We start from the raw sequence: 21,304 nt of genomic DNA, 5'->3' as shown, positions 1-21,304 counted from the left end.
GAGGCAATTAATGGAGCAAAGTCCTGAGAGAAGAGGTGGAATACTCAGAGCCCAAAGCCAGAGGATGCTGTTGGCACTGGAGGGAAGGGATAAGGATGTAAAGATACACCTCGGGCGCTGGGCTCCAGGTTTTAGCCTCTAAATGCTGAACCCTGAGAATCAGCTCTTAGTTTTGGATACCAGTGGCATTATTGTAAGCTCAATTAATCAAATGTCCCCAGCCTTCCCCTCACTCAAGAATGGTGCATCTCCTTAGAAGGGATTTCTCCCAAATTCAATGACTCCTTCTAAGGTATAACTGATGTGTATCTATGATACACTCTAAAAATAAGATTATTTATTGAAAACTGGACGGAGCTTTTCCTCTTATCAAGAAAGAGCTCTAAGTGAGAAGGTGCTTTGTTCTAACTTTACCAGACATAAGTACCCTGGAACAACTCTGAGAGCCCTGATATTTGTGTCCCTGTCATATGCTTGTGCAATATGGAAAGAGAAGCATTCACCTAAGTGAAAGGGATGTGGCCTTCAAAATTTCTAACACACACACACACACACAGACACACAGGCAGGGAGAGAGAGAGAATGAGAGAGAACACCGGAGCACAGAGCTAGCCACGCAGTAATTGATATTTAATTCAGTGCGGAGGAAACAGCACAGAAAGTTTAACAGAATCACTTGGGATTTTAACATTAAAATAGCTTGTACCTTCACACTTTAATTTCCTAACATGCCATTTTATTTAGAGAGTTGGACTTCCAGGAGTATTCATTCAGGCAACATTTAAGACATAAAATCCTGATCCTGTAAAAAATGGTTTTCTGAATCTTTCATATTCATTCAACAGGTTTAACGTGATGTGCCAATTAATGGTGATCTTTTTTTTTTTTTTAACCTGTTCATTTCAGTGAGAACCCCCATTCTCAATCAACGTTAATGAAAGTATTTGTAACTATCCAAGGGCTAATAAAGGAGAAATTCCTGTTCATTTAGCTACCCGGTAGCTTTGGGTCAGAATTTTTCTTTCGATTGCGCTTTAATGGGTGTCCAGATGGTCGAAACGCCGCTCTTTCCCAGCAAAGAGAGAAAGTGGGTTTACCGTGTCCCACTACTGGGGACTTTTCAATCGCCACACTCTTTCAGTCCTGATGGAGCCGGGCTCCTAGCATTTGGGCGAGTAGTTGGGGTGGGCTGATCCCCTTGAAAAAGAAGCTGGGGAAAGGGACCGAAGCCACAGAAGCCCATTCTAAGACCCTGAGTGGAGGAGGGGGCCATTTGGGAGCCACTAAACTCGGGACCTCGGACAGGCGCCCTGGGCCAGTTTTCCGCTCAGGAAGATCTGTGCACCAAGTTGTCTCTACTCAGGATTTGTGCCCCGCGCTTCTGCCGCGCGGGTCCCGGAGATGCTCCACCAAGTAGAGGATTCATGTATCCCCTACCTTGGCGCCCATAGAGTTGGTGGTCTCAGTGACAAGCGACACAGTAGATCTGGGCTGCTCGTATCTCTAGCAGGACTAGACGGGGTGTGAAGGAAAGCCGGGTTGGGCGCCGCGTGAGGTCAGGGACTCGGGCTTCGGCCACGCTCGCACCTCTCCAGGAACCCCCTCCCCGGGCAGGGCCTGGGGTCCAGGAGTTGGGGTGCGGGTGGCCACAGGAGCCGCCACTCGAGCGACTGCGGCTTCAGCCCCTTCCCCCCGCCCCCGCCAGTCGGGGGCGGGAAATGGCGGGGCGGGAGTCACCCGAACGTGATTGCCCGAGGCCCCTCCTGCCGCGGCGAGGGAGCGCCATAAAAGCCCTGTCGCGACCTGCTCTCCGCACCCGGTCCGCCGGCACTCACCCCTCGGAGAGGCGCACCTGACTGCAGAGCGCTCGCCGCCCAGCCACGCCCGCCCGCTCGCCCGCCACCGTGAGTGCCACGACCCACTCGGCTTGGGGCGGGAGCGGGGGACGGCGCCGGCTCACCCTCGGGGGAGCTCTGGGGCCCCGGGAGGGTCGCTCCCGGCTTCCCAACCCCTGCGCGCCGCGCTCTGTCCTCTCCTGACCCGAAGCGCGGTGGCCGATCTTGGAGGCTAAATTCCACTTGCTGCTTCTGGTCCTTTCCAACTGCAACTCCGCCCTGCTTCCGTACCCTCCCGGCTGCGCGGTCCCTCTGGGTTATCTTTGGGAGGACTTGCAGGGGGACGCGACCCCAACTCTGGGCAGGTGGCAGTTTCCTCGGGGGTCCCTGCCTGGATGGATGTTTCCCAGGCAGCTCCCCCTGAGTGAGGGATCACCTTCCCGGATCCTTGGGATCCGAACCGAGACTACTGCCGGGAAAGCAGTTCTCTCCTCTCTCTCCCAAATTGTCACCCCGAAGGAATCTCAGCTCTAACTATCTCTTGCAGCAAGACAGACCACAAGCATTGGAGAAGAAACTTTTCTCCTCCGACGGGGGTTTGGGGAAAAGGGTAGGAAAGTGACAATTCCTTAACCTACGGGGAGGAACTTCTACATTTGTTTTTAAAGTATCTAAACTGGCGCCGGCTGGCTCTGGCCCCCAGTCCCGCGCCTCTCGTTGCGCGCGACTCTTGCGTCCAGCGATTTGGACGGAATTTGCGCGGACTTTTCGGGTGGAACAGGGGGATCCGGCCAAGGCAGATGTTGCCGTTAGTAAGCGGAGTGCTGCTCCGCTTCCTCTAAGGGACTGGGTTGAGCGCGGATTGAGGGGTCACGAGTGGTAGTGGGGAGAGGGCGGGGAGGGAGACAAGGGGGGGAGGTTCGAGGCGTGTGTCCTTTCCATTCCCACTCTTCTCCGCTGCGCCTTCTGTGCCCGCAGATGCTGGGTAGCAAGCGACTGGGGCTCTCCGGACTGACCCTCGCCCTGTCCCTGCTTGTGTGCCTGGGCGCGCTGGCTGAGGCGTACCCCTCCAAGCCAGACAACCCCGGAGAGGACGCGCCGGCGGAGGACATGGCCAGATACTATTCAGCGCTGCGACACTACATTAACCTCATCACCAGGCAGAGGTGGGTGGGCTCCTCGGGACCGACTCCCGGAGCGCCCTGTCCCACAACCGGAGATCCTGGGGATCTCAGAGGACAGAGACCAGTTTTTGTTCTTGCTTGTATTCCTGGGCAGCATAGTATCAGACACATACTCAGTTCTCAGTGAATAATTGGGTAGGGCACTGAACACTTTCCCTCTGCAACTATAGTTACAAAATCGTGACCCCCCAGATTTAGGCTCCTTAGGCTGTGTTGCTGTCCATCTTCTCCCACTCACTCCCTGCTCTTTTTTGTTCTTAGAGCAGTTGGGGGACTGTTTGGAAACCTGGATGGGAAAGGACCCCCCCCCCCCAAAAAAAGGTCAGAAGTGCTCGGGGGAAGTGCTGTAGGGAGATGAGCTGAGTGTTGAGAAACTACAACCACCACCAACCAGGAAACAGCTGAGTTGCCAAAGACACTGCCAGATTTTCCAAGCTGCCCAGAGCAAAACTGAATGACAGTATTTAGGAAAAGACAAATGGAGCTAGTTTCTTTTCTTCTGTACAGTGATTTTTTTTTTCCAGTCTCAGCCCTTTACTTAAAAATCCTGATGCTAATAGAGATTTAGCATGAAAACAGTTGATCTAAAATGCAGACTTTTCCCATCTTCTAGCAGGCGAATTTTGAGAAGGAAGTGCCCACTTAGTGCTTTGTTAAGGAGAAACTAGTCACGCTGGGATAAACCCAGGGATTACATGGAATTTGAGAAATTGTAAACTTTATTCTGAATCCTCAGAAAGCTAAAATTAAATGTCATGTCTTCACTGTCAACATCAAATATTAAGCAAAAAAAAAAAAAAAATCACATTCTAACTATAATATAGGATTTAAAATTTGTTCCCAAAATTGGTTCATCTTAGTTCTAAGTCATTCAATATCTTATTTTAATTACTGGTATCAAATGACCTTGATAAGCTAAAAAGGGTGAGCCCTTTAAAAACATTAATGTTAACATGTCTAAGTTATATTTTGTAAAGTGTTATTTTTGTTTTTACCATACTTTCTACTATTTACAAGTCAGGGAATAGTTGGGAAGGATTCAAAGTGGGGAGAATTTATATTTATTAAATAAAATTTTTTCCCTGTTTGATCAAAAAGGGGTATGGCATCCTAAAAAACTTCTGAAAAAGTCCCAGTTTACATAGAATCAGAAATACGTAAAATGCCGGAATTAAATAGTATTGGTTTGTGAACCTTGAAGTCGGTTCATTTTAATTAGCAAAAAGCAATAATGTTTTATATCCTAGTAGACTTCTCAGAAAGTTAAATGCTTCAAATACTTGCTTATGCTATCATATAGATCAGAGAAAAGAACTTGTTCAAATAAAAAATATTAATTTTGTAGTTTATCTAGGAAAAGCTTTGTTGGTTATTTAGTTTGTCAGTTCTAACACAGTAGGACTTATTTCTGCAAAGATGATTGCTATAAAGCTTTACTATTGTATAAAACTTTAGCATTTCAAAATGTTTCCCTAGGCATTATTTCATTCTGTCTTCACCTGAAAGCTTTGAAGTGAATGTAATTATCTCCATTTTACAGGTCATGAATCTAAGAACATTTTATGAAGGCTTTTCTTTTTAGGGGTGATGAAACCGGAGCACTCCCACCGATTTCCCTCGGACATTGTCACTACCATCAGCATCCAGTGTGATCTCCATCTTTGATAAGGAAAAAATAAAGGGAAGGGACTTGAGTTTCATGGGAAGAGATTCAGGTTAGGTAGGAATGCATTGATTCTGAACCAGAGTTTTCTGTCTCATCTTCACATAAATTCCTTCTTAGAAACCATCAGAGGTTTGTCATCTGCACCCATTGTCTCCATTCCGTATCATTGCCTTCCCATCTCACACACCCAATCCCCACATGGATGTATTTTTGAAAATTACGGTGTCATTTGTTCGTTTTTTTTTTTTTAAAGATTTTATTTATTTATTTGACAGAGACAGACCCAGCGAGAGAGGGAACACAAGCAGGGGGAGTGGGAGAGGGAGAAGCAGGCTTCCCGCTGAGCAGGGAGCCCGATGTGGGGCTCGATCCCAGGACCCTGGGATCATGACCTGAGCTGAAGGCAGACGCTTAACGACTGAGCCACCCAGGCGCCCCGAAAATTACGGTGTCATTTGTGAACATACGTTTTTATTTGGCACAAATGGTAGCTGATAACATTCTCTCTTTCTACTCAGTTTTTAAGCTATATGCTCCCGGTCCATTGCTTCTGAAAGCTGCATCGTTTGTTCTAGAGCACAAATCTACCACATGTGGCTTTTACAGTTCCCTAAATCAGTGGTTCTCAGCTCGTGCTGACTTCGTACTCTAAACATCCTATGATGCCTAGGACAGCCCCCCACAACAAAGAATTTTCCAGCCCCAAATGTCATATATAGTGCCAAGATTGAGAAACCCAGCCCTAGATTAGTCTTTCTGCATCCTGGTCACACATAGGAATCACCTGGGAAGCTTTTAAAATATACTAGGGGCGCCTGGGTGGCTCAGTGGTTAAGTGTCTGCCTTCAGCTCAGGTCAGGATCTCAGGGTCTTGGGATCGAGCCCCGCATCAGGCTCCCTGCTCAGCAGGAAGCCTGCTTCTCCCCCTCCCACTCCCCCTGCTTCTGTTCCTGCTCTCGCTAACTCTCTCTCTGTCAAATAAATAAATAAAATCTTAAAAAAAAAAAATATCTATATATATATATATACTAGTGGTGGGCTTCACCCCTGACCAGTTAAATCAGAGCCTCGGAGGTGGGACCCGGGCTTTACAGAGCTTTTAAAAGCTTCCCAGCTGTACTAATTGAAACCAGGTTTGAGAATTTTTTCCCTAGAGACTTTACCTTTGCCAGTTAAAGCATGGTAGAGAAGAAGGGTAATCCAGAATTAAGTAGAGAAGGAAGAAAAATGAACGTTGCTGTCCTGTGTGCCACTTTAGGACTGCAAATTCTGCTATTCTAGATTTAGGTTCTTTATTAGTAAATTGGAGAAAATATTAGCCAGTTCTATTCACTGGAGCATGGTGAAGATAAATGAATTGAAGTTGCTCAAGAGTTTTAAGATTAATAAAATCAACTGATGAACAGAATAAATAGGTATAAGCAGCAGTCTATAGTTTGATATCACAACTCCGGAAAATGTTGAGGAAATCTTACAAATGATGGGTGTGGGGGGGAGCAGTTTGTTTTTGCTTCCTTAAGTCCCAGCAAAGGAGCAATAATAGGAAATCTTCCCCCAAAATTTAGATTTAATTGTACTTGATAGATATACCCTCTGACGGCTTTGTTTTGCTGTTTTACCTGGTAGCTAATCAATCCATCCAGGCTAGTTTTTCATTTGTGAACAATATGGCTTCTGGTATACAAGGCCTTTTCTGAGAAAGGGAAAAATATATCTTGGTATAGACTTGTCAGACCCTTTAGCAGTGAGAGAGAGAGAGAGACAGACAGGCAAAGACCTATGTACTCACTCACCTGGAGAAATTAGCATACACAACCCTTGCATTCACATATAGTCCTATATCCATATGCTGCTCTAGGAGAAAAAAGACCAGTAAGATTCCATGGTCTTTCCACGATCTGTGAGATTCCTTTATATTTACGGGGCAGATTAAAATCATAGCATGAGAGAAGCCTTTTAGTTTTTGGTACCCCAAACAAATATGGGAAATACAGGACCAAAGTTTGTTGTTTTCTGTAAGAATGAGTGCATTTCATTAGCAATATCTTGCATTTGTGTTTTAGTCTGTCGCTTTCAAAACATTGTGGCTTGCATTGGATTTCCACAAAGACTCCAATTTAAGCGTGAGTTATGATTTTATTTTTACAAATGAGAAAACTGAGATTTGAAGACACAGGTGGGTCTAGAACTTCTGTCTGCTGATTTTTTTTCCCAGGGCTGTTTCTGAAATATCATCTGGTCTCTTTGTTAAGTTCTAAACTGCTGTATATCATCAGGACTATAGCCAATTAACTAATTATGGAAACATTTAAAATCATACTGTAATATATTTTTATTTCCTGTCACTTAGTTATAAAAGTCTATCTATGTATTGTTTGTGGTAGTATAAAAAGGCAAGAATTTGACTAGGAATTTTGATTGGTTCAAATATTCTGGTAAATTATTATTTAAGCAAAATTACATATAATTAGAAATCATACTTCTGATAATGTCTGTTTCATATACCTAGATTACTTGTTAACAGATGATCAACCACGTGGGACACTATCTTCCTTTTTTAAAAAAATATTTTTCCTTTTTATGAATATTTCAAATTTGCTTTAAGGACTTTTTCTTTTTCTTTTCCCTTTTTTTTTTTTTTAGGTATGGAAAACGATCTAGCCCTGAGACACTGATTTCAGACCTCTTGATGAGAGAAAGCACAGAAAATGTTCCCAGAACTAGGTATGAAAGGCATTGTTGCAGAGCTCAAGATGGCACAGGAGAGGGAAATCCCAGAGGGCTGCCTGGGCTGGGGCGGGGGGAGGCATTGGAATGGGTCTTGCAGACCAGGTAGTATTTGGGCAGAAATGGAGATGGGTCACAGGGCAGTGAGGACCTTTGTTTTCACGTAATAATTTGCAAATCTCTAAACTTCTGTGGGGTATCATTTTCTACCCCAGATTATTTGGTGCTTCTTTGAAAATTTTTAACATAAGTGACTTTTACCTTAGAAAAGACTCTATATAGAATTTCTAACTGGGTTAGAATTGAGAGAACATAGAGTAAGTCCCCATCTCTATATTGAAATGACCAATAGTCCATCTTTGGCTGGGATAATCTTTAGTTTTCATATGGTATGTGGAGTGTCTAGATGTCCTGCATATGTCACTCATGGGTCTTGCTCTAATCTTCCTCATTTTACATGAAGCTGTAGATAAATCTTGGTGGCGGGGCGGGGTGGGGAGGGGCACATGGGAGGCAGCTATTGTTTACTTTTTGACATATTTTAAGCTCAATATCACATAATAATTTATTGCATTCATGGAATGAATGTTAAGGACATAATATTCTTAGGGACTTATCTGTGACCTTGGAGTCTTTCTGGGAGTGTGGCCTAGTCTTGGGAAGAGGTACAGCTGGTGTTTTCGAAACACTGTGGACAATGAGCAATGAGTGCTGCTGGAAAGCAGCCCGACCCTCCTCCATTTTCATAACTTCCTGGCTCTTCTGTCCTATCCTTCCTGCCTCTGCCCTGAGCAAGATCAAAGGGCACATAGTTCCTCCATTTCTGTGGGAGCTTGTCTGCCTAAACCCAGAGCTTGACAATGTCAAGAACCAGGTTCCCCAGAAGAGGTCACTAGAACACTTACTCAGTGAGCATGACTGGCGTATCACTCTTCCTTGGGGTTCTCCCCAGAGAACAAGAGGGGTGACCTGCTGAGCCACATACTTTCCCTCCCACCATCCCTCTGTTGTGAAATGGCCAGCCAGGGCCAAGGTACAGGTCTAGAGCTGTCAGGTTTGTTTTCTCTGAAGGAAACAACAATTTGGACTGGAATAAAACTCCAGTACTCTTGTATCTGGAGGTATCAACCCAGATTTAAACAGCAAATGCAAGGGAAGCAGGTGGGAAATTCATAAAGGTTATTTTTAATACTAAACACATGCCCTTAAGCTTTCATTGACATGCATGTGATGCTTATTGTGGTAAAAAGTTTAGGGTAGATCTTATGTAATTTCCATAAGAAAAAGAACCATCCAGACTTAACAACCTTGCTGCTACTGTTTGTTTTGTGGCTTGAAGTCTCACAGTTGGTGCATGGAATAGAGTTAATTGGACCCTGATGGACAGTCTCAATCATGTGCAGTTAGGAGGAGGCCAAAGTTGACAGCCTTGAAGTTGCCTGTGAAAGCTATTTTATTAAAAAGGGTTCTTTATAAAAATAGCATCTTACTACATAAAAAGCCTTGCAGGAAAACAAAAGAAGCATATTCAGAGTTGTGTAACAATAACTTTCTTGTTACCATTTTGTGTGATTCCTGTAGTTTTGATCTTTAGAAATATTGCAGAGTTCTTTGGTTCCTTTGATAAATACAGCGCCTTTTCAATACTCCCTCTGAGATTTGCCTGAGACTCCCGTGAACATGAGTGAAAGCTACTCAGCTGGGTTTCTGTATATTACGCCGCTGTCTTCTGCTCTGATATTCTACATGACCTCCTGTTTAGAATGCCAACAGGGGCGTTTTCAACAGTTCCTGATCATCTTTCAGTTCAGAACTGAATGTCTCCCTTTTGAAAGCCTCCCAGGAAGTTGGGAAGCTTCTCTCACATGCTTTCCTTCTTGTGTTTGACAGGCTGGAAGACCCTTCTATGTGGTGATGGGAGATGAAACTTGCACTCTGGTCTTTACCTATTTTCAACCCGAATTTCATCCTGTAAACCTAGAGTCTGCCGATCCTCCCAATGCATGCAGCCACTGTGTTCAACTCTGCAGAGTTTCCCTTTGTCATCCTTGTATATATGTGTGTTTAAATAAAGTACCAAGCATTCAAAAATGTTATGTTCCTCAGTGAAAAAGTCTGTGGGTGCAATAGTGAGAATTATTTTAAGGTATTCATTACATCACAATCCCTTGAGTAGCAGGTTCAAAGTTTGCTTCACCAATATTAAAACAGTGACTATGGAAGATATAAAGATACGATGATTTATGATGGTCAAGACTCAGCTCTGTGTGTATGTGTGTGTAACAATAAAAGTATTTAGAAACTTGGAGCAGGTGCATGCTAATTTGGAATAATTGGCTGAACTTTCCCCCACATGCACATGAAATCCTTGTTAACCTTGTTAACCTATACTAGCAGAAAGGATTGCTGTCTAATAGAACTTTCTGCAAGATGTCCTTTCCTCTAATATAGTAGCCACTAGCGATGTGTGGCTTTTGAGCACGTGCGTGTAGCAAGTGCAAATGAGGAGCTGAGTTTTAAATTTTACTGGGTTTTAATTTCAATAGTCACATGTTTCTAGCAGCTATCATATCAGACAGCTTAGATCTATACATTTTTTTGGGCCACTACACTTAGAATTTGAGTCCTAAACAGAAATAAACTAAGAATGGCTACCTTTTCACACAACATGGGGTATGTTAATTAATTCAGTTAAAGGTTATTAAACGTCCCCCCTCCTTCATGTACCTACGCATGGGCTTAGTTTTAAATTTATGTTATTAGATTCTTACATGTAATTTCTAAAGCAAAGAAAATGGGTCTCCTCCTATATTTGTACTTTGAACCGCCCTGTAAAAAATATTTTTGTGCTGTTTTAAAATTGATTACACAACTCCCATACACATCCTATCTTACGGAATCTTAGAGTATATAAAATATTCTCTATATATAATGAATTCTGTTTTTCAGCCACTGAAGTCAGTGACACTACAAAACATAATTCCCTTCAATGAAAGCGCTCTGCGATTTTCCTAAATTTGTCCTTATTTTTGTTTCTTTGGGCTTTGAACTAAATATCCTTATCTGCAGTTTCGCCTTCCGCAGTTTCGATTACCTGCGGACAATTGCTGTCTGGAAGGAGATGCTCCTCCTTCTGACGAATCATCAGAAGGTCACTAGTAGCCTAACTTTACGTCACAGTGCCCACGTCATTTCCCTCACTTCATCTCATCACGTAGGCGTTTTATCATCTCCCATCTCACAAGAATAAGGGTGAATACAGCATAGTAAAATATTTAGAGAGAGGCCACGTTCACATAACTTTTATTACGGTATATTGTTATCATTGTTCTATTTCATTATTAGTCATTGTTATTAACTTCTTACTGTGCCTACTTTATAAATGAAACTTTATTATAGTTATGTATGTATAGGAAAAAACGGTCTATGTAGGGTTTAGTACTCTCCACGGTTTCAGGCATCCATTGGGGGTCCTGGAATGTATCCTCCCCTCCCCTCCACCTGGATAAAGGCAGGCGGGGGTGGGGGGAGGTGGGGGATTACTGCATCAATTTGTAAAGTGTTTTTTTAATCTTAAAATGTTGAGTAAGTCACAATTTCTTATCACATAACGTCAAAAGTTCTTTACTAACCTAGTATATTTGGAGATTTTCTTTACTGAAGTTAATGTGATGCAAAACAAGTTGACTGAAAGATTCATTTGCAGCACAGGTAATCTGAATATTCATCACCAATTACAGAACTCTCGGTTACCCGGAGCAGAGCAAATAGGACTTAGGTATATAAACCCTTGAAAAAATGACCTGGGAATTTCACTTTAAATTTATCCTACCAAATCTAAGTGCCCAAAGGCTAAATATTAAACAGTCTATATTTTACCTATGAATCAGGCCTTGGTATCTTACCTCTTCACCTCATCTTACTAGAAAGAGGACTGAAGCTTCACACGACGTGAGCCCTGTGGTCCTGACGCAGTGGCTTCCAGGCCATTGGACCTTCAAATTTACTAAATTTCTGAGTTCTCACTCATGAAATGGGGATCATAAATCCTACCCGACTTTCCACATAAGTTTATACTGAGATCAGAATTCAAGTTAAGATAATGTTACAAGTAAGTAATAGTAGGGGAATGGATAAGGATGAAGTTTTTGATAATTCTCGTGTTGGATTATAACTCCCTTGCTGGAGACTGAATGTTTGTATCCTTTCAGATTTATATGTTGAAATCCTAATCCCCAAAGTGATGGCATTTGGAGGTAGGGTCTTTAGGGGGGTTGATTAGGTCACGAGAGTGAAGCTCTCATGAATGGGATTAGTGTCCTTTTAAAAGGGACCTCAGAGAGCTCCATTATCCCTAACATCATGTGAGGACACAGTGAAGATATGTTTGTCTATGAACCAGGAAGTAGGCCCTTAGCAGACGCCAGATCTACTGGTGCCTTGCTCTTGGACTTCCCAGCCTCCAGAACGGTGAGCAATAAATTTCTGTTGTTTTTAAGCCACTCATCTATGGTAATTTGCTATAGCAGCCCAAACAGACTAAGATATCCCTAATAAACAAGAATTCACTTTAAGAAATACAATAATGGGAAACATTTATAAATTGCAAAACTACATTCCAGGAGATTCCCTAGTAATATTTTTCAAACATTTTCAGCCACCTGACCCTCCTTGGAATAAGAGTAAATGTACCAGATCACCCATCTGTCATTGCAAATAATAATAATCCTTACTAGAGTTACTAAGAACAACTGAACCTTCATTAAAATGAGATGCCTGTAAGCAACATCATCATTATCTAGTAAATTTCCAAGCATTTATTAAGGTCTCTGCTGATCCAGACTCGGTTCTACATTCTAAGAGGTATAAATTATGCATAAGATTTTTACAGATACCACTGTATTTTTTATTTTGTTCCTTACAATGCCATGACGTACTCAAACAGATGATTACTCCATTTTCATAGAAGAGGAAACTGAGGCCTAGGGAAAGTAACTGACTTTCCCCACCTAACTGAAGGTAGGGAGACTAGATAGCAGTTCCTCTATTTGCCAACTTTGCCCTCCTGATGATGTTTCATGGAAGAAGTCAGTCGACAGCCAGGTCTTACATAGCCTAGTTAAGAACATAACTCTAGCATACTTAAAACATTGAGAATAGTAAAGTACTAAATTGTGCAAAAGGCATTTAGAAAAGGAAATGAGTGTGGGCAGAATTAGCTGGAAAAGGCTTAAAAGAGAATGAGGATGTTGAGCTGGGTGAACACAGGTGGGTCAGCCTGAGCTTGTGTAGGGAATGGTCAGGGGACTAACTGATAGGAACAGAGGCAGAGTGGCCAGGAGTTGGGTCAATCAAGTAGGTCCAAGAATGGCCAAACTCATTCATACATTCATTCATCCACTCAACAGTTTTTGAGTACCTACTGTGTATCGGACATTTTACTAAGCACTAGGGATGTAAAGATCAATAATAGTTTTTCGAGCAATTTACCATCTAATGAGGGAGGCAAATATTTCAGTGTATTTCTGGAAGTGCAAAGGTAGGATTGTTAGAGGTTTGGGATATAGTTAGGTGCTAGAACCTACCCACTTGTCATGCTTCCCTTTGCATTTTCCTGACAAAGGAACTGTAGATATAAGAATCAACTGCCAAAATGGGAACAAAATTCCAGATGGGCAAGTATCCAATGAGGCCAAATGCAGGGTTGCCCTAAGCTGAATCAGGGCATCTGGCTAAGGCCTGAGCTTCTAAAGTACTCCTGTACTCCGTCAGCATCTCAGCATCCTGGTGCAGCATGACAGGAATAGTGAGGTCTGTGGGGCAGACGCTCAGATCCACTTAGCCAAACAGGTGCATAGACAAGAAGAGCCAGCCTGCCATATCTAGCAGTAGATGGAAGGAGGGACATCGCTAAATGCAAGTTACTTCAGACACAGTGTCCTTGCCCACAGTGCACTGTGGTTAATGAATCCATCAGATTCCACCAAGCAAAGGGGCATAGGGATGAGAATAGAGGAAGGGGCCCTTCACAGCTGTTATTTCCCATTTCAGGGGCAGAGATATCTCCTCCCTCTCTAACAAGAAGTGGGCAGAAGGTGTTACAGGAGCCATGAAGGGGCTCCTGCCCAAGGCTGGGGAGAGTGGAGGAAGCAGGCAAAACTTCCTGGAGCTACAGACACTTGAGCTGAGGTTCAAAGCAGGTGTACCCACTGCCAGATGAGGAATGCAAGATAAGAGTAGAAGACAAGCAGGTATGAGAGAGAAATTTATATACTTTGAGTGCTTTTTAATTATTCTTGATGCCTATACTTTGAATTTGATGACATGCTAGGCCTGGACCACCGGGTTACTGTTCTGAAGGGAAGATCCCATTTGGGATGAAAGCAAGTCCCTCCTCCAGCTTTCTTCTCTCCAGCATTTCTCCCTTCCTCCCCACACCCCCAATCCCACCTGCTTTTCCATCGACTGGCTCCAGGGGCAGACTGGTGCCTCTAATAATATTCTTCATTCAACAAAATTAGGACTGGACTTCTCAGCCTAAGATGTCTTAACTGTGATCTTATGAACAAATTTGTAAATTCAGAAGATAAATACTGTAGGGTTGGCTCTAACTCCCTAATTCAGGAAGGAAAGGACTCACTATTTCTTTTGCAACATTGTGACTTTCTTAGTATCTACTAGCCTCTTCCCCCTGCCTAGATGTCAGGACAGAGGAGCAGATAAAAAGGGCAGGAAAAATCAGCCCTGGATTGGGACTTGCACACTATGATACAGTGCTTTCTGCTAAGTAAAGATGCCTGATGCACTATTCAGAGCTAGGCCCACATGCAGGCTTGATGGCCTTGCTGAAAGCAAATATGATGGCAGTTCATTGTCCCCTCTTTCTTTCCAATACACATGCATTATGTTTAGATGGTTACTTATCACTCTGAGGCAACAGAAAATATTTTTTTTCTCCTCCTTGCAGAACACTGGAATCAGTTACAATGCTCAGAACTAAACAATTACCTTTTCTATCACCATAAAGGAAAACTGCCTTTTGAATGAGATGGTTCAGTGGAACATTCTTTTATTGTGGTTCATGGGTAGAAGGATTATGATATTGTCACAACTAAATGATTGCCTTTTCTTCTGCCTATTAGAAAATTTAGTACAGTGTGAAATCACACAGAATCTTTTCCTTTTTTAAAAAATTGGAGTGGAATAACATATAATTAACCGTATGTGTCATCTGGGCTCATAGTTTAGTGTGCTAAGTAATAGCTACCAATTTAAACTTGTTCTAATGCTGCAGGATTGAAACACTTTGCAACTGTGGGACTGGGGTGGTTGTGTGTGATGGTACTTATCTTATTGCCTGACGCATAGTAGGTGCTCAGTAAAAGCCAGTTCTGTCTGGAACTGATGGGGATGCCTGGGAGTGATCCCAGAGGAGCCACAGCAAATTCAATGTTTGGTGAACAAGCGCAAAGGATTCCTTGTGATCCTTTCAGGAGGTATAGCTACCACTTATATAGCAGGACCTTGACAAAAGTGAAGGAGTTTATTTAAACATAGTTTCCTGGCGCTCTTAAAGGTATGGTTGAATAGACTCTTCTTTCCCGACATCTCAGAAGTTTGATTCATCTTGGATTACCTTTATTGTCAAGATCGTAAAGAACTTTTTTTTTCAGCCTTGGATATTGTAGTACCAAAACTCTCTGAAACCTTTTGGGCAACGAATAATTTTTCACTGGCTTTGCGCTAATGATAATTTTGGCGCTTTTGCAAATTGTTACCACTTACATTGCTAATGTATTGAAAGATTATTAGTACGTCGTATTAGCAGATTATGTGCATTATTAACTCTAATGTAGGGCGCATCTTACAACTATTTTTGTCTTCAAGCAATTTTGATGTTTAAACTTGTAAAGGATTTGGGCATTTAAAAAAAAATTTTTTTTTATAAGACACAGATTCCTTTAATTCCCAATCCATTCCTAATTTCAGGAGTCTTTGTTTTCCCAGAAGTTAATTGAGTTTGAAACTTGATTTGTTCATGTATTTACTTGAAATTTGACTTTGTTCATTGATTTGGCTGCTATTGTATTGTATTCTGAGGCAATTTAAAGTTGAAATGAGAGACTTTGAGTAGAATATAAAAATCACATTTTACCCTTTTTTTCTAAGTAACACCTTACCGTTGAGGTGTTATCTACTGGAGGGAACAGCATCATTCAAATGACTTTTCAATGAAAGTTTGCCTAGAAAAATTTGAATTTTATTTATTCTGATTCCTACATTTTTTCTATCACTACCAGGTCTTTTCAAATCATAGGGATCTACTAAATTAACTGGTCTGTAAATTTTAATGCAAGAATAAGCAATGTTGGCAGAACATATTTAATATAGTCATTCCTTCTAACAGACTGAATTATTGACCAAGTAAAAATAGAACCAGCTGATCTCTGATGAGTTTCTAGAGTCCCAAGGATGTTATCAATTCCTGAAACATGCACTGAATAGTCTCTCTGTGACAGGTACTCTGCTCAGTTCTAACAGTGATATAAAGATGAATGGGATAGTTTCTCTGCTCTTAAAGACCTAACAATTTATGAAGGAGATAGACACATGCTTAAGTGACTCTAATACGAGGCAGATCATGATTGAGGTTTAAATAGGACCAGAAAGTAATTGCTATGGGAGAACAGGGGAGGCTGAACTCATTTCCACTAGAATGTGTAGGTAGTGGGAGTGTCATTTGAAGTGGACCTGGTGAGTGGCAGTTATTCAATAGGCTGCTCTTTTGCCGATCTCAAGGTCATTATTAGCTACGTTATATTCCTAGAAGAAAGTCTGTGCAGGTACTTAAGCAAGCTCCAAGTAGAATTCGGAGGTGGCTGTCTGGGGACATAGTGAATGGCCATCCATCTCAGACTGAGCATCGATTGTCCTCTCAGAGTGACATCGATTGTCTGAGTTGATACAAATGGGAGGTAGGATGAGAGCATAAAGACCAGAGAGAGGATAAGATGGCATCTGATCCTCTCTTAACGCTCTTATCTCCACCCTGAAATTGAGGGACTCATTTTGGGTAGCAATGTGAGAAGAGTAAGTACACAAAGCTAAAAGCACCATGTTTTTGGAAGAAGTGATACTCTAGGCATAGAACAGGCTGCGTTGGGGTCTAAGTGACAAAGTATAAGAGGACACAGTTCTTTTGTCTCCCACACATGGACCCCAGAGTAGTTTCAGCATCTGGGGCCTCAGATGACTGTCAGAGATCAAGTGCTGTGCCCACTAACCGGAGAAACAGGAGAAACTGGCAGTTGGCAGAGCAGGGTCCTCATGAAGGGTTCCGGCAACTCTGATTGATGCAGGCAGATCAGTTTTAGGGTGCTGGCCTGGTAGGATGACCAAAAATTCTGGTGTCTCCAGGACTTTCCAAGGTTTAGCGCTAGAAGTCCTGTATTCTGGGAAGCCCTTTGGTCTCAGGCCAGCCAGGACAGTTGGTCACCCCACTTGGGAAACAATTAACCATTTGTGGTCTTGTTTTAATAGAAAATATGCTCCAAGTGCTGAACTACTTACAAGTGAGCATCTAAACCAACCATCAGCACTTACACACCTGAATGGAACTGTTCGACTGCATGCTATTTTCCTAACTGATTTTATAGAACACTATTCTCTTTAGCTAATTGTAAAAGGTAATTTTATAATATTCCCACGATAGAAAAACATCAGCTGTGAAGACATTAAGAAAGTCTTGTAATTTCTAGACCAGCCACTTTCATATTCTAACATTATAAATACATTTGTTCTGTGAATGCATAAATATTTAATTTCATGGATAATTAACTCTTTATAAGAAAAATGATTTCAACTTGAAATCCTAAATAGCAATTTGCCTTCTGAAGTTATGTTTTTCAGGTTTTACTTTTTGTGATAAAAATTGGGTATGAGGTAGCTAGCATTTGTTGAGAAGTTAGTGTAAACTGGCTGTCTATTTCCTTTAATTATGCTAATCCTCATACAAACCACGAGAGGCAAGTACGGCACAGATGAGGACCCGGAGGCACAGAAAGGTGAAATGGAATAAAGCAACAAAGATGGTAAGCGGTGGCTGGAACTCCAGCTCAGGCCAGTTTGACTACCTACGGGGATTTAAAATCATCTTTCTGTCAGTAGGATTGTCATCGACTATTTGTTACCTGTGATCACAATGGCCATGAGGGATAGGCAGCATGAAGAGCTGCTAAGATAGACTTTGGTGTCAGAAAAGACATGATTCTTTTATCATTATGCAGTAACACATCTTTATTCCCCAAACGCGTTTTTTTCCTGAAAGTCCAGTGTGTCTAATACTAACACAGCTACTCTAGCTTTTTTAAAAACTAGTATTCACCTATCTTCTTTCACCCATTTATCTTCAACCTTTCTGAGCCATTAAGTACTCCAAGTCACTAGCTGTATTTCTTGTGACAAAATATAGGTGTTTTTTTTTTTTTTTTTTTTAAAGTAAGTAGGGGCGCCTGGGTGGCTCGGTTGGTTAAGCGACTGCCTTCGGCTCAGGTCATGATCCTGGAGTCCCAGGATCGAGTCCCGTATCGGGTTCCCTGCTCAGCAGAGAGTCTGCTTCTCCCTCTGACCCTCCTCCCTCTCATGCTCTCTCTCTATAATTCTCTCTCTCTCTCTCAATAAATAAATAAAAATCTTTTAAAAAAATAAAGTAAGTAGTAAGCTCTTTTAACTAGCTAGTTTAGACTATTTGTATTTACCATGATTATTGATATATTTAGATTTATTTCTGCTATATTATTTTGGTTCTGTTTGCAATGCTTTTTCTTCTTTTTTTCTGTTTCTTGCCTTCTATGGAATAAATCTAGTTTCCTTACTCCTCTTTTTTTCCTCCACTAGTTTGCATATTATATTTTTAATCCTTCTTCTGAATGAAATAAGGACATTAGAATGAGTTTAACGCCGATAACCCTCTCTAACCATTTTGTTGGTTTGTACTCCCAAGCTAGACATTAATATTTCCATTCCTTTATATGGTCAGTGGTTATTTATATTTACCCATATTTAATAATTTTTTGTTCACTTCTGCTACTTTCAGTGTATTTTTTTCTTTCTGGGTTCAATTGATAGGGTCTTGAAATGATAAATTCTTTCAGTCTGTTTCTGAAAATTTATTTCACCTTTAGTCTTGAATGGCACTTTAGCCGGATATAGTATTCTACACCTTCCATTATTTATCTACTCTTTTGCAACACTCTGAAGCTGGTATTCTGTTGACTCAACCTCCATTGTTGATCTTTAGAAGTCTATAGTCACTGAAATTGGTTTGCTTCTGTAGGTAATCTATTTTTTCCCTATGGTTGTTTTTAAGGATTTGTCAGTGTTGTCTGAAATTTCCAAATGGTGTGTTAAAATGTAGGATTTTTAAAAAATTTATTCTTTTAAGGATTTATTGTGTTTTTATTTTTTGTTATTTTAAGTTTCAGCTTTTTCATTTTTTATTTTTATTGGAGTATAGTTGACACTCTATGTTACATTAGTTTCAGGTGTACAACATAGTGATTCGCCAAGTCTATATGTTATGCTGTGCTCATTATAAGTGTGGCTAAGTGTAGCTACCACCTGTCACCATATAAGGCTATTACAATACCATTGACTATATTCCCTATGCTGTACCTTTCATCCCCATGACTTAAGTCATTCCATAACTGGAAGCCTGTGTCTCCCACTCGCTTTCACCCATTTTGCCCATCCCCATCCCCTTCCTTTTGGCAAACATCAGTTTATTCTCTGTATTTACAGGTCTGTTTCTGCTTTTTTGTTTGTTTGTTTGTTCATTTGTTGTTTTTTAGATTCCATATATAAGTGAAATCATATGGTATTTGTCCTTTCCTGGCTTCTTTCACTTAGCATAATACCCTTTATGTCCATCCATGTTGTTGCAAATGGCAAGATTTCATTCTTTTTTATAGCTGAGTAATACTCCATTGTATATACGTGCCACGTCGTCTTTATCCATTCATCTATCAGTGGACACTTGGGTTGCTTCCATAATTTGGCTATTGTAAATAATGCTGGAATAAACATAGAGGTGCATTTATCTTTTTAAATTAGTGTTTTGGTTTTTTGGGGTAAATATTCAGTAGTGGAATTACTGGATCATATGGTATTTCTACTTCTAATTTTTTGAAGAACCTTCATACTGTTTTCCACAGTGACTGCACCAATGTACATTCCCACCAATAGTATATGAAGGTTCCTTTTCTCCACATCTTGCCAATACTTATTATTTCTTACCTTTTTGATTCTAGCCATTCTGACAGGTGTGAGGTGATATCATTGTGATTTTGATTTGCATTTCCATGATGATGAGTGATATGAGCATCATTTCATGTGTCTGTTGGCAATCTTATGTCTTCTTTGAATTTTTAAAAAAATTTTTTAAAAGATTTTATTTGTTTGACAGAGAGACAGCGAGAGAGGGAACACAAGCAGGGGAAGTGGGAGAGGGAGAAGCAGGCTTCCTGCAGAGCAGGGAGCTCAATGTGGGCCTTGATCCCAGAACCCTGGGATCATGACCTGAGCCAAAGGCAGACGTTTAACAACTGAGCCACCCAGGCACCCCTCCGTGTCTTCTTTGGAAAAATGTCTCTTCAGGTCCTCTGCCCATTTTTAATCAGATTATTTGTTTTTTTGTTTTTTGGTGGGTTTTTTTTTTTTTTGGTATTGAGTTGTATAAGTTCTTTATATATTTTGGATATTAACCCTTTATCAGATATATCATTTGCAAATATCTTCTCCCATTCAGTAGGTTGCTCTTTTGTTTTGTTGATGGTTTCCTTCACTGTGTAAAAGTTTTTTTTATTTTGATGTAGTCTCAATAGTTTATTTTTACTTTTGTTTCACTTGCCTGAGGAGACATACCTAGACAAATGTTGCTAAGGCTGATGTCAAAGAAATTACTGTCTATATTTTCTTTTAGGAGTTTTATGGTTTCAGGTCTCACATTTAGGTCTTTAATCCATTTTGAGTTTATTGTTGTGTATGGTGTAAGAAAATGGTCTAGTTTCATTCTTTTGCATGTAGCTGTCCAGTTTTCCCATCACCATTTATTAAAAAGACTGTGTTTTCCCCATTGTATATTCTTGCCTCCTTTGCCATAGATTAATTGACCATATAAGCATGAGTTTATTTCTGGATTCTCTATTCTCTTCCGTTGATCTATATGTCTTTGTTTGTACCACTGTCCTACTGTTTTGATTACTATAACTTTGTAGTATATCTTGAGATCTGAGATTGTGATACCTCCAGCTTAATTCTTCTTTCTCAAGATTGCTTTGGCAATTCAGGGTCTTTTATGGTTCCATACAAATTTTAGGATTATTTGTTCTAGTTCTGTTAAAAATGCTGTTGGTATTTTGATAGGGATTGCACTGAATCTGTAGATTGCTTTGGGTAGTGTGAACATGTTCACAGTATTGGTTCTTCCACTCCATGAGCACAGAATATTTTTCCATTTGTTTGTGTCATCTTTAATTTCTTTCATCAGTATTTTATAGTTTCAGAGTATAGGTTTCTCACCTTCTTGGCTGAATTTATTTCTAGGTATTTTATTCTTTTTTTGTGTAATTATAAATGGAATTGTTTTCTTAATTTCTCTTTCTTGTACTTCATTATTAGTATATAGAAATGTCACTGATTTCTCTGTATTAATTTTGTATACTGCAACTTTACCGAATTCATTTATAACTTCTAATAGTTTTTCTGGTGGAGTCTTTAGGGTTTTTTGGTGTTTTTAAATGTAAGGATTTATCTCTTTTATTAACTCACAGACATTATCTCTTTAAATGTTTCCTCTCTCTTATTTTCTTTTTTCTTTTGTTCTTAAAGTTTTA

At 40.9% G+C, this 21,304-nt stretch overlaps 1 protein-coding gene across 1 annotated transcript; it reads left to right on the top strand.

Annotated features, from left to right (window-relative positions):
- Window positions 1–1,764: 1,764 nt before the first annotated feature.
- Window positions 1,765–9,503, top strand: NPY (neuropeptide Y). The gene is made up of 4 exons (XM_006729390.3): window positions 1,765–1,904; window positions 2,814–3,001; window positions 7,329–7,409; window positions 9,303–9,503. The coding sequence occupies exons 2-4, from the start codon at window positions 2,814–2,816 to the stop codon at window positions 9,325–9,327; spliced, it is 294 nt and encodes a 97-aa protein (XP_006729453.1). The 5' UTR covers window positions 1,765–1,904; the 3' UTR covers window positions 9,328–9,503.
- Window positions 9,504–21,304: the final 11,801 nt, after the last annotated feature.

This window comes from Leptonychotes weddellii, chromosome 12 (genome assembly GCF_054177405.1).
Source record: "Leptonychotes weddellii isolate Sample4059 chromosome 12, ASM5417740v2, whole genome shotgun sequence".
NCBI classification, from domain to species: Eukaryota; Metazoa; Chordata; class Mammalia; order Carnivora; family Phocidae; genus Leptonychotes; species Leptonychotes weddellii.
Note: the sequence above shows the minus strand (reverse complement) of the source record. Positions and strands in the feature narration are given on the sequence as shown.